The sequence below is a fragment of the Somniosus microcephalus genome, chromosome 18 (genome assembly GCF_052327205.1).
Source record: "Somniosus microcephalus isolate GS21.2 chromosome 18, FLI_Smic_1.0, whole genome shotgun sequence".
NCBI classification, from domain to species: Eukaryota; Metazoa; Chordata; class Chondrichthyes; order Squaliformes; family Somniosidae; genus Somniosus; species Somniosus microcephalus.
Window position 1 is genome coordinate 72,732,780 of NC_141004.1, and position 13,940 is coordinate 72,746,719.

The 13,940-nt window shown below is 42.4% G+C and overlaps 1 protein-coding gene across 2 annotated transcripts in view; it reads left to right on the forward strand.

Moving 5' to 3' along the window:
• Positions 1–13,940, forward strand: part of LOC147105378 (lysine-specific demethylase 5B-like) — a 169,953-nt gene that overhangs the window by 98,093 nt on the left and 57,920 nt on the right. For both annotated transcript variants that reach the window (XM_086011674.1, XM_086011675.1), the window contains 3 exons: positions 7,870–8,020; positions 10,258–10,372; positions 10,944–11,299. In XM_086011674.1, the coding sequence (XP_085867800.1) occupies positions 7,870–8,020; positions 10,258–10,372; positions 10,944–11,299 (622 nt within the window). The remainder of the gene's footprint in view (positions 1–7,869; positions 8,021–10,257; positions 10,373–10,943; positions 11,300–13,940) is intronic.

The following is a 13,940-nucleotide window of genomic DNA, read 5'->3' on the forward strand; positions in this document are numbered from 1 at the left end:
TCCGTCCCACGCGAGAAGCGGCCGCGGGCAAAGAACCGCCGCAACCGGCACCACGAAGATCATTACGGCAGACAAGACCCCCGGAGAGACTTTCGTATACGAACTTTTGAAACACTTCACCCCGCCGGACTCTTTTTTAAACGAGGGGTGAATGTGGTAAACCACTGTTAACTCTGTACAGGTCCGGGCATGTCTCCGCCCCTGGCTCCACCCCTAAGCCCGGGTATAAAGGTGACTCACCACCCTTCCCCCGGGAGCTCTTAGGATGGATCCACTAGCAGAGGCATGCTCCAGTTCTTAGTCAATAAAAGCCTACTTCGTATAAGTTCAACTCGTAGTCTTTGGTGTTGTTGATAGTGCATCAGTTAATAAACTTGCAGAATGGGCATATAATTGGCAAATGAAGTTCAACACAGATAAATGTGAGGTATTACATATTGGTAGGAAGAATAGGGAGGTCACTTATCACTTGGAGGGTGCGAGTCTAGGTGGGGTAGAGGAACAAAGGGCTCTCTGAGTACACATGCACAAATCACTAAAAGTTGCGACACAGGTTAGCAAGGCCATTTATAAAAATTAAAAAAAGCAATCCAAGCACTAGGGTTTATTTCTAGAGGTATAGAATTGAAAAGTAGGGAAGTTATGCTTAACCTGTGTCGAGCCTTGGTTAGACCACACTTGGAGTACTGCGTACAGTTCTGGTCGCCATATTATAGAAAGGATATAGAGGCACTGCAGAGGGTGCAGAGAAGATTTACAAGGATGATACCAGAAATGCGAGAGTATACATATCCGGAAAGGATGAACAGGCTGGGTCTCTTTCTCTCGAAAAAAGACGACTGAGGGGTGACCTAATAGAGGTCTTTAAAATTATGAAAAATGTTGATAGAGTGGATACAGAGAGAATGTTTCCACTTGTGGGGAAGAGCATAACTAGAGGCCATCAATAGTCACCAAGAAATCCAATAGGAAATTCAGAAGAAACTTCTTTACCCAAAGAGTGGTGAGAATGTGGAACTCGCTAACACGGAGTGGTTGAAGCGAATAGTATAGGTGCATTTATGGGGAGGCTAAACAAGCATATGAGGGAAAAGGGAATAGAGGGTTATGTTGATAGATTTTAGATGAGGAAAGATGGGAGGAGGCTCATGTGGAGCATAAATGCCGGCATTAAATGCCGGCATGGACTGGTTGGGCCGAATGGCCTGTTCCTGTGCCGTATATCCTATGTAGAGCGATGTCTGGAAGCACTTTTAAATTATGGTGAAAGAATTAGGGAAGGAAGGGGAGAAACAAATACTCCCTCCTGGTATGGAAGGATAGGGAGAAAAACGCTTGGTATGGTTCCTCATTTTTTTTATTCCAGCCACAAACCCTACTACACCAGTTCCATCTCTGACCCTAAGTAACTGATCTCAGATATCTGTTTTGATAAATCATTTTCTTATTCATTCACGAGACGTGGGCATCATTGGCTAGGCCAGCATTTATTTCCCATCCCTAAATGCCCTTGTGAAGGTGGTGGTGAGCTGCCTTCTTGAACCGCTGCAGTCTGTGTGGTAGAAGTACTCCCACAGTGCTGTTAGGGAGGGAGTTCCAGGATTTTGACCCAGCAACGGAGATATATTTCCAAGTCAGGATGGTGTTTGACTTGGAGGGGAACTTGGAGGTGATAGTGTTCCCATTCGTCTATTGCCCTCGTCCTTCTAGGTGGTAGAGGTCGCGCATTTAGGAGGTGCTGTTGAAGAAGCCTTGGCGAGTTGCTGCTGTGCATCTTGTAGATGGTACACACTACAGACACGGTGCCCCCGGTGGTGGAGAGAGTGAATGTTTAAGAACATAAAAACTAGGAGCAGGAGTCGACCATTTGGCCCTTCGAGCCTGCTGTGCCATTCAGTAAGATCATGGCTGATCTTCTACCTCATCTCCACTTTCCTGCACTATCCCCATATCCCTTGTACGATAGCAAAATACTGCAGATGCTGGAAATCCAAAATAACAACAGAAAATGCTGGAAAAATTCAGTAGGCCAGGCAACATCCGTGGAGAGAAAATAGAGTCAACGTTTCAGGTCAAACCCTTTGTCACAACTGGAAAAGCACAGGAAATGAAATAGATTGAAAGGCCAGGCTGGGAGAGAACAAAAGAGAAGTGAAGAGACATTAAGAGGTATTCAAAACGAGACGAGATGGTGATAGGACTAGTGGAGACAAAAGACCGCTCTAGATTAGGTGTGAAATGTGCTGGCAGAATGGGAGACAGCTGCCATGTGGGAGAGAGAAAAAAAGGGGGGAGAGGGCCAAAACAAAGGTGTGGATAAAAAATAAGTAAAAATGTAATGGGGGCCGAGGTTATGATCTGAAATTGTTGAACTCTATATTGAGTCTGGAAGGCTGTAAAGTGCCTATTCGGAAGATATATTGGAACATAACCTCGGCCCCCATTACATTTTTACTTATTTTTTAGCCACACCTTTGTTTTGGCCCTTTTTCTGCCCCCCCCCCCTTTTTCTCTCTCCCACATGGCAGCTGTCTCCCATTCTGCCAGCACATTTCACACCTAATCTAGAGCGGTCTTTTGTCTCCACTAGTCCTATCACCATCTCGTCTCGTTTTGAATACCTCTTAATGTCTCTTCACTTCTCTTTTGTTCTCTCCCAGCCTGGCCTTTCAATCTATTTCATTTCCTGTGCTTTTCCAGTCTTGACAAAGGGTTTGACCTGAAACGTTGACTCTATTTTCTCTCCACGGATGTTGCCTGGCCTGCTGAGTTTTTCCAGCATTTTCTGTTGTTATTTCCCTATATCCCTTGATTCCCTTAATATTCAAAAATCTATCGATCTCTGTCTTCAATATACTCGGTGACAGCCTCTACAGCCCTCTGGGGTAGAGAATTTCAAAGATTCACCACCCTCTGAGTGAAGAAATGTCTCCTCATCTCAGTCCTAAATGGCCGACCCCTTATTCTGAGACTGTGACCCCTGGTTCTCGACTCCCCAGCCAGGGGAAACATCTTCCCTGAATCTACCCTGTCAAGCCCTGTAAGAATTTTGTATGTTTCAATGAGATCACCTCTCATTCTTCTAAACTAGGGAATATAGGCCTAGTCTACTCAATCTCTCATAGGACAATCCCCCCCATCCCAGGAACCAGTCTGGTGAACTTTCATTGCACTCCCTCTATGGCAAGTATATCCTTCCTGATGTAAGGAGACCAAAACTATACACAATTCTCCAGGTGTGGTCTCACCAGGGCCCGATATAATTGTAATAAGACGTCTTTAATCCTCTTGTAATAAAGGCCAACATACCATTTGCTTTCCTACTTGCTTGCTGTACCTGCATGTTAACTTCCAGTGATTCGTGTACAAGAACACCCAGGTCCCTCTAAACACCAACATTTCCCAATCTCTCAACATTTAAAAAAAAAAAAAAATACTCTGCTTTTTTATTTTTTCTGCCAAAATGGATAACTTCACATTTCTCCACATTATATTCCATTTGCCATGTTCTTGCCCACTCACTTAGCCTGTCTATATTCCCTTGAAGCCTCCTTGCATCCTCCTCACAACTTACATTCCCACCCAGCTTTGTATCATCAGCAAACTTGGATATATTACATTTGGTCCCCTCATCCAAATCATTGATGTAGATTGTGAATAGCTGAGGCCCAAGCACTGGTCCTTGCGGTACCCCACTAGTTACAGCCTGCCAACCCGAAAGCGACTCATTTATTTCTACTGTTTTCTGTCCGTTAACCAATCCTCAATTCATGCTAGCATATTACCCCCAATCCCATGAGCCCTAATTTTGTTTAATAACTTCTTGTGTGGCCCCTTATCAAATGCCTTCTGAAAATCCAAATACACCACATCCACTGGTTCCCCCTTATCTATTCTGCTAGTTACAACCTCAAAAAACTCTTAATAGATTTGTCAAGCACAATTTCCCTTTCATAAATCCGTGTCGACTCTGCCCAATCCTATTATTTTATAAGTGCCCTGTTACCATGTCCTTAATAATAGATCCTAGCATTTTCACTACTATTGATGTCAAGCTAAGTGGTCTGTAGTTCCCTATTTTCTCTCTCCCTCCTTTCTTAAATAGTGGGGTTACATTTGCTACCTTCCAATCCATGAGAACCGTTCTAGAATCTATGGAATTTTGGAAAATGACAACCAATACATCCGCTATCCCTATAGCCAACTCTTTGAAAACCCTAGGATGTAGGCCATCAGGTCCAGAGGATTTATCTGCTTTCAGCCCCATTAATTTCTCCAGTACTACTTTTTTACTAATACTAATTTCTTTCAGTTCTTCATTCTCATTAGACCCTTGGTTCTCCACTATTTCCAGGAAGTTTTTTGTGTCGTCTTCTGTGAAGACAGACACAAAGTATTTGTTTAATTTCTCTGCATTTCCTTATTCCCCAGTATAATTTCTCCTGCCTCAGCCTGTAAGGGACCCACATTTACTTTTGCTAATCTTTTTTCCTTTTTACATACCTATAGAAGCTTTTACAGTCTGTTTTTATGTCTCTTGCTAGTTTACTCATATTCTATTTTCCCTTTATCAATTTCTTGGTCCTCCTTTGCTGAATTCTAAAATCCTCCCAATCCTCAGGTTTACTATTTTTGGCAACATTATAAGCCTCTTCCTTTGATCTAATACTATCTTTAACTTCTCTTGTTAGCCACAGTTGGACCACATTTCCTGTGGGGTTTTTGTGCCTTAAAGGAATGTATATTTGTTGTAAGTTATGTATTAGTTCTTTAAATGCTAATTATTGCTCGTCTACCATCATACCTTTTAATGTAGTTTCCCAATCTACCTTAGCCAACTCACCCCTCATACCTACGTAGTTTGCTTTGTTTAGATTTAAGACCCTAGTTTCGGACTTAACTAAATCACTTTCAAACTCAATATAAAATTCTATCATATTGTGGTCACTCTTCCCTAAAGGCCCCTTTACTACAAGGTTATTAATTAACTCTCATTGCAGAATACTAGATCTAAAATAGCCTGTTCCCTAGTTGGTTCTTCAACATACTGATCTAGAAAACTATCTTGCATACATTCCATGAATTCGTCCTTGATGGGCCTTCAATAACCACAAAACTAGAAGTTATAGACTTAAACAAGTTGGCTTTTAATCACTAAAATCAGAGCTAAGATCTCAACACGCCGACTGGTTCACAGGAATGAGTCATGCAGATCCTGGGATCTTTATGTAAGAGAAGTCAGGGGCGGAGCCAAGAGCCAAGACCTGGAACCTCCCAGGTTAGTCGGGAAAGAGGAAGTGAAACTATACACAGTGGGGGAGGGTAATATACATGAGTGCAAAATGAATACAGGATCAAGTCAAACAGATTTCATTACAGTCCTCCACACTATTACTGCAAATTTGGTTTGCCCAGCCTATATGTAGATTAAAGTCCCCCATGATCACTGTATTACCCTTGTTACATGCGCCTCTAATTTCATGATTTATACTCTGCCCTACATTGCAACTCCCACCAATGTTTTCTGCCCCTTGCTGTTTCTTAGCTCCACCCAAACGGATTATATTTCTTGATTTTTGGAGCTAAGATCCTTTCTCTCTACTGTCTTTATCCCATCCTTATTATCAGGGCTACCCCTCCTCCTTTTCCATTTTGCCTATCTCTTCTAAAAGTTAATTATCCTGGAATATTTAGTTCCCAACTGTGGCCACTTTTCAACCACGTCTCCGTTATGGCTATTGGACCAAACCCACATCCCATAAACGAATAAAAAAAAAACTTGTTAATTTCTAACCGCTATTAATTCATCTATTTTGTTGTGAATGCTTCGCTCATTCAGATATAGTGCCTTTAGCTTTGACTTATTTCTATTTTTCCCTGATGTCACCTTCATCACTGATGCCTCATTACCTTTGTTACTCTCTCTGTCCCTGACCCACTCTGCTTATTTTTACCCCAAAATCTACCCTGCTCTAGAGCCTTGACATTTCTCTCACTGTTTTAAAATTTACTCTTTCCTGCAGCCTCTCACCCCCCCCCCCCCCCCCTTCATGAGTTTAAAGCCCTGTCTACTGCCCTAGTTATTCGGTTCACCAGGACACTGGTCCCAGCCCAGTTTAAGTGGAGCCAGTCCCAATGGAACAGCTCCCTCTTTCCCCAGTATTGGTGCCAGTGCCCCATGAACTGAAACCCCTTCCTCCCACATCACTCTTTGAGCCACGCATTTAAACCTCTAATCTGTTTGTCCCTATGTCAATTTGCACGTGGCTCAGGTAACAGTCCAGAGATTATTACCTTTGAGGTTCTGCTTTTTAATTTGGATCCTAGCTCCTCAAACTCCCTCAGCAGAACCTCATTCCTAGTTCTACCTATATCGTTAGTTCCTACGTGGACCAGAACAACTGGATCCTTCCCCCTCCCACTCCAAGTTCTCCTCCAGCCAAAATCCTGGAACTCCCTCCCTAACAGCACTGTGGGAGTACCTTCACCACACGGACTGCAGTGGATCAAGAAGGCGGCTCAGCGCCACCTTCTCAAGGGTAACTAGGGATGGGCAATAAATGCTGGCCTTGCCAGTAACGCCCACATCCCATGAATGAATTTTAAAAAATGGTTGGGCCTAGGCCACTGCCCTGAGGAACTCCTGCAGCGATGTCCTGGGGCTGAGATGATTGGCCTCCAACAGCCACAACCATCTTCCTTTATGCTAGGTAGTTTCCCCCTGATTCCCATTGACTTCAGTTTTACTAAAGCTGCTTGATGCCACAGTTGGTCAAATGCTGCCTTGATGTCAAGGGCAGTCGCTCTCTCCTCCCCTCTGGAATTCAGCTCTTTAGTCCATGTTTGTATTGTTGTATTGTTTAAAGTTACTTCAGCTGCCTTGGTCTAAAAGCTGGGTAGTAGCTCACTTGTACTGTATAGGAGTGAATGGGGTCTGGTGTTCCTAGTTACCATAATGCTAATTTAAAAACAGGGTCTTGTCTCTTGTTTACGCCATCAGACAGTGGCTCAGTATCTAGTATGTGAAAAATAAACAATACTGTTCCTCAGTTCAACCTCCACATACAAATGAATAAGATGAGGAGGGAAAGAAGGGAAACATAAAGAAAACTTGGAATTTGGTGCATATTCATTTCTATATTGCTCTTAACCCAGCAGGAGCATTTGGAATACATTTAACTGTAGCTCTCTCGTGTGTTCATTATATAGCCTCTTGCAAGTTTTTTGAAAGTTTCAACTTAAAAAAGTGTGTTCTTTAATTTGCGTTCTAAATTTGTCCTGATACTCGGCGCAGAGAGACCTATAGTTGCAATTAACTGAAAAAGAATGGCTGTAGTTCCAGGTGCTATAGACAGTCTCCACCCTACTAAAGGAAAACACACAACTTCCTGAGAAATGGAGGCAGGAGACCTAGAGCATTGGTAAAACTAAGATTGCATGTAAAATAGAAAGTACTTTGGTGTACTGACCTAAAGGTTAGAATTGGCTGAAAATTTTATTACCAGTTCATTGCTGTGCATACATTGTATCCTCAGGGTTGTTGGTTATAAAAGCCTGCATGTAAGTCCTGCTCCTGCACCAGAGTTTGTAAAATATTTCAAGTTGAAAAATAATTTATTTTTACTTATTTCAAGTTGTTTTAAATTTCTGAACCAATTTTTACTTTTGAAACATTTTGGTATGACATTTTCGTGACATTTTTTGTACATCGCTCACTTCTGAACACATTTGTAATCAAACACTGGGCCATGCCTTAAAGGAGGTAAATGATTGTAATTTCTCAGTTCTGAAACATTAGGTTTTTTTGTCTTTTTTAAATGGGGAAGTTGTCTTTTTTACTTATTGCCTTTATCGTTTCCATCTTATCAGGTCTCTCCGATTTCAAATCAATGGTAGAGGAAGCAGAGAAGAAAACATTTCCAGAAAATGATTTGTTGAAACGGTTGCAGGCGGCTATTGCAGAGGCAGAAAAGTGTGCTTCTGTTGCCCAGCATCTGCTTAATGATAAACGACAAACCAGGTGTGTAAAATTGCAGGTTCGACACAGTGACACATACTAGGGATGAGCAGCCCTGATTGGACAAGGTTTTCACTTACTAATCATTTTGTTGTATGCACATTAATATGAGCAAAGTCAAATTTGTGGGAAACACTTTTCACTTTTGTTGCCCATTGTCAGCATTCTGTCCTTCCAGGTCATGTTTACTGTGGGCCAGATCCAGCGTAAAAATCCCTTTACACTGCATCAACGCGGTATCTTAATATCTATCTTCCTAAAGCATCTTTGATTTGCTTTATTTTTTCCATTTTGTGCTCCAGCCATTCTGATGGTATCCGAGTTCGGTGTACAGTTGGCAGCCAGTTTTGTGCAGTGGATTTGCATCCAAGGGGAATTGGTCTGAGAGTGACACTTGTCCCATCAACCTTGACTGGATTCAGCCCAAATTTTAGAGATACAGGAAAAGTTCTGATATCCAGCACCGACGGGACCGGCGTGTTGCCGATCTATCAAAAGTGCCGGACATGCAAAGTCAACGTTGAAGCATACAGAGATGAAAATCTCCGTATTTGACAACAAACACTGTTGCTCAGCAACAGCTCGTAAACACTCGGCCTGTACCTTGAAGCGTCTCTGAAGCTGTTGCGAAGCTCCAAAGACGCTTTCCAGAGCCTGCCTGGAGAAGGAAAAAAAACTAACTAAAACGGCTGCTGATTTCTGCCGTTAGAGCAAAGTTTCCTGTAATGAGACATTGCACCTCCAAGTTCCCTTGCGCCTTAAGAGGAAGATAATTGCTCTATTGTCGATGGGTACTTACCTGTGGAATTTGTTCGTGGCTATAAATATTTTTTTTCTACTTTTATTTTTAATAATTTTCATAATCTCTGCTGTCCACTAGATCTAGAAGTGTTAAAGGAGGGAACATTTAATGGTCTGAAAAATAACTTTCCACAATAAACTGCAAATGTTAATCAGACCAAACTTGAACTACATTTCAAAAGTGTCCCCCCCGCCCCCCCCCCCCCCCCCCCAGTAAGACATTGGGGTAGAAATGGAGGCGATAACTTTTGCGGGAATCACCGGGCGCTACCCAATTCTAATGGATGCGAGCTTCCAGTTTAGCGCTCCAGGAGGGAACTAAATCAAGCACTACCACTTCCCTTGGAAAGCTAAACCAGGTCAGAGGGGCGGTAGCAGCAGACCACTGCAGTGTGCCCCCTCCCCCTCCCCCGGCAACACCACAGTTTTAAGATTCTCATCCTTTGAAAGTCCTTCATTGCCTCATCCCTACCTATCTCTAATCACCTCCAGCCCTGGTGGAACACTCCATCTACTTTCCATTCCTCTGATTCTGGCCTCTTGTACATTCCATTCCCCATCCCCTTTCACCCCACCACTGGAGGTAGTGTCTTCAGCTAACTGCAATACTCTCCCTAAACCCCTTCACATTTCTGTCATCCTTAAGACCCTCCTTAAATCCCATCTGGCTATATGTTTAAAGTATTGGAGTTTCCTTTTTTATTTTGTCATTTATTGTTGTCATAATTCTCAGCCTTTCCAGCACCGTTCATTTTATCGGTCTGAGATTGAGGAGACTCAGGATTTTTCTGTGTTCCCCACACACCTTGCAGCATTTCAGTGGCCCACTTAGTGTTTTTTTTTAGTATCCATGCTTTGATTCTTTAGGGACACTGATCATGTCCTAGTTCCAGCAGTTTATCCTTTGTCCCATAAGATATAGCTCTATTCCTCCAAATCTTAATTAACTTTTCAGCTAACTTTTTCCTTCGAACTGGTCTAGTTCTTATCACTTCTGAATACTTTGCTTTGTGACCCAGGCTTACAAATAGAAGTGCAAACAGGTCTTTGGAAAAAATCATGGAAGTGTTCTGGAGGAATATTGTAAAATGCTTTTAAATTTATGCAGGTACTGGGAACAAGCACAAGAATAGGTGCTTATTTTAACATGCCAGCAATCGGGTGGGCCTTTTTATGTTGTATCTGTAGTGGTATTTTTAAAACAATTACTTTGAAGGGGATCAACCATTCTGGGACAGTAGATAAATGAACATTTTTGATCCTGTCTTTTAAGTTACTGCTCCAGATAAAATCCAATGGTCTGAAAAGATCACACCTATAGCAATTTTATTCCAGCAAAACAAATGATGTGTTGTTCCTTAAGGCCAGAAGATTGGCAGTGTGTTCTTGTGCGGTATTGGCCTGGGAGAGTGCATGTTGTGATAGTTACTGTGTTTCAGGTATCGTTCTGGTGGAGGAAAGTCCCAAAACCGGCTGACCGCTGCAGAGCTTCAAGCATTTGTCAAACAACTCTATGTCCTGCCCTGTATCATTGACCAGGCTCCCTTACTGCAGGTATGTGCAGCTTCTGGAGCTACTTGAATAGATTAGTAGATAAATGCCACCAGCACGGTGGCATAGTGGTTAGCACTGTTGCCTCACAGCGCCAGGGACCCGGGTTCGAATCCGGCCTCGGGCGACTGTCTGTGTGGAGTTTGCACGTTCTCCCCGTGTTTGCGTGGGTTTCCTCCCACAGTCCAAAGATGTGCGGGTTAGGTTGATTGGCTATGATAAATTGACCCTTAGTGTTAGGGGGATTAAATACGTGGGGTTACAGGGATCGGGTGGGATATGTGTCGGTGCAGGCTCGATGGGCCGAAATGGCCTCTATCTGCACTGTGAGGTTTCTGTGATTCTGTGATTCTGTGATAAAGTGAGAGTTTGATTCTAATATTTTGTAGTTCCTACAATAGCTTTTATAACTTTGTTTTGTTGTATATTAAAATGAGTACCCATACAATTATAATGAAAGCTTTGCAAAACAAATTATTTTTTCTGTCAACTATTAAATGACTGTTTATATTGTTTCTGTAACATGTGATTCTTGATGCAATATTACAAAAAAATTGTGCATTTATTTGCACAGGACCTTTTAAATTCTGTGGAAGATTTTCAGCAGCGCTCTGAGAAGGCCCTCTCTGATGAAATGCCCAATACTTTTGAACTGCAACAACTGATGGATCTCAGTTTTGGGTTTGACATAGAATTACTACAGTTGCAGTGTCTTCGAGAGCGCCTAGAGCAATCACGGTGGCTAGATGAGGTGCAGCTAGCATACTCTGCACCTGATGCGTTCACTTTGGATGATATGAGACGGCTGATTGACTCTGGCGTAGGATTAGCGCCTTACCCAGCTGTAGAGAGGGCCATGGCTCACCTGCAGGAACTCCTCACTGTCTCCGAACACTGGGAGGAGAAAGCTCACAATTTGCTGAAAGCCAGGTGAGAGAGCATTACTGCATCATACATAAGCGTCCACATCTATATCTGCACAAAGTCTATTAGATTAGCAGTTAAAAAGAAAGACTGCCAGTCTGTAATGGAAGAAAAACCCTTTAAAAAATCTCAGGATATTTTGGGATTCACCACAGAAAAACAGTAAATATTGAACAGATAAAAGAACAAAACTTGCATTTCTATAGCACCTTTCACGATCTTGGAACATCCCAAAGTGCTTTGCAACCAATGAAGTACTTTTGAAGTGTAGCCGCTGTTTGTTGTAATGTAGGAAAAGCGGCAGCCAATTTGTACACAGCAAGGTTCACAAACAGCAATGAGATAAATGGCCAGATCATCTGTTTGTAATGTTTGGTTGAGAGATAAATATTGACCTGGGCACTGGGAGAACTTTCTGCTCTTCTTCGAGTAGTGCCGTGGAATCTTTTACAACCACCTGAGAGAGCTCTGTTTAACATCTGACCTAAAGGACGGGACCTCTGACAGTGTAGTGCTCCCTCAGCACTGCACTGGAGTGTCAGTCTGGATTATGGGCTCAGGTCTCGGGATTCGGTCTTGAAGCCGCAAATTTCTGTCTGCAGTGAGTGCTCGGACTGAACCAAAGTTGACCGATCAGATTGAGTGTTTCATTCCCTTCTGATATATAGTCTCTGTGAACCACTTAGTTAACAAAATAGATTTTTAAAAATTCTGTTAGTATTACAACTAATTTCTAGAGTAAATTGTTCTTCACTCAAGTCTTCACCGCAGACTTGTAGCAGTATCCAGCTCCTACTAGCCCAGTGACAGATGCACTTCAGCAGGTCTGAAAGCCTATAAATAAATCTGTAATATGATCCCAAACTAATCTTGTGATTACTACATAAGGTCAGTTACCCAGCACCAATCAGCCCAGGTTCAACCTATACTCCACCACTACCAAACAGTAATTATTTTTGAAAGCTGATGACTTTTTTTTAACTGCCAGATATATTTCCACTTTGCTTGTACATAAAAAGCAAAATAAAAGTTTATTCTGCCCTGTAGCCTTTGTATATTTATGTATATAGAAACTGTTTGGATATGCCATAAAGAGCTGTATCTGTTTCATAAGTAGGTAGTTATAAGAAAAGGCAAGTCAGCCCTTTCAGCTTGTTCCGTGGTGTTTTCAAATCTGTTCAGGACTAGCGTGGCCCTTTATTTCTGCTTCTCTGATAGCTGTCTATGCAGTTGTCCTCCCTCCTGCAAGGTTCAGAATTCTAAATGTTTACAGGGAGACTGTGTCCCTGTATTTTTGCAGTATAATCAAGAGGTGAGGCCAGTGATTAAAGGGCGCTGGAGCTTAATCTGCTGTGTTGGCTAGCCTCGGTTGGATAACCGTTATAGGTTAAATAGGCTGGGTTAGTTGGGGCGGGGGAAATCAGTTAATGTTACTGGAAGTCTGTGCATGTAGATGTCTGGTAGCCTGCCTGTGCTCACTGCTGAGGTTCGTGTAAATAGTGGCCAATTGGCTGATGTACGAATACCACCACCAGCAGCACTGCGTCCTAGTGAGCCAGTTAGCGTCTTGGAGAGGAGAAAATTGGAAGGAGAAATAAACTCTCGGTGAGCTGAAACACTCATTCTGGCTCTTGAGAAAATAACTCCTCTCAAGGTCCAATCCATCGTTCTGCTCGTTCTCCATAACTTGAGTATTCTTTCAAGCAACTACCTACTTCCCTTTTTAGCTCCAAATTAGTCCCACTCCTCTATTCTTTCTCCATTGCCCTGCAAGTATTTACCCTTCAAGTATTTATTCAATTCCTATTTGAAAGTTACTGTTGAATCTGCTTCTACCACCCCTTCAGGCAGTGCATTCCAGATCATATCTCACTGTAAAAAAAAAAAAAATATATATATATATATATTCTCCTCTCCCCTCTGGGTTTTTTTGCTAATTAACTTAAGTCTGTGTCCTCTGGTTACCGACTCTCCTGCCAGTGGAAACGATTTACTCTATCATAACCCCATATAATTTAGAACACCTCTATTAAATGTCCCTTAACCTTTTCTGCTCTAAGGAGAACAATCCCCAGCTTCTCCTGTCTCTCCACGTAAATGAAGTCCCTCATCCCTTGTACCATTCTAGTAAATCTCCTCTGCACCCTCTCCAAGGCCTTGACATCTTTCCTAAAGTGTGGTGACCAGAATTGGACACAATACTCTATGCCTCTATTTATAAAGCTGAGGATCCCATGTGGATTTTTTAACTGCCGTACCAACTTGTCCTACCACCTTCAAAGATTTTGTCTGTGAAACCCCCAGGTCTCTCCCTTCCTGCACCCCCTTTAAAACTACCATTTAATTTATATTGCCTTTCCTCATTCTTCCTTCCAAAATGCATCTCTTCACGTTTCTCTACATTAAATTTCATCTGCCATGTGTCTGCCCATTTCACCAGTCTGTCTGTCCTGCTGAAGTCTGCTACTATCCTCTTCACTGTTTACTACATTTCCAGGTTTTGTCACCTGCAGACTTTAAAATGTTGTCTCCTATATCCAAGTCCACGTCAGCAATATATATCAAAAAGAGCAGTGGTTCCAATACCGACCCCTGGGTACGCCATTGTATACATCCCTCCAGTCCAAAAAACAACTGTTCCCCACTA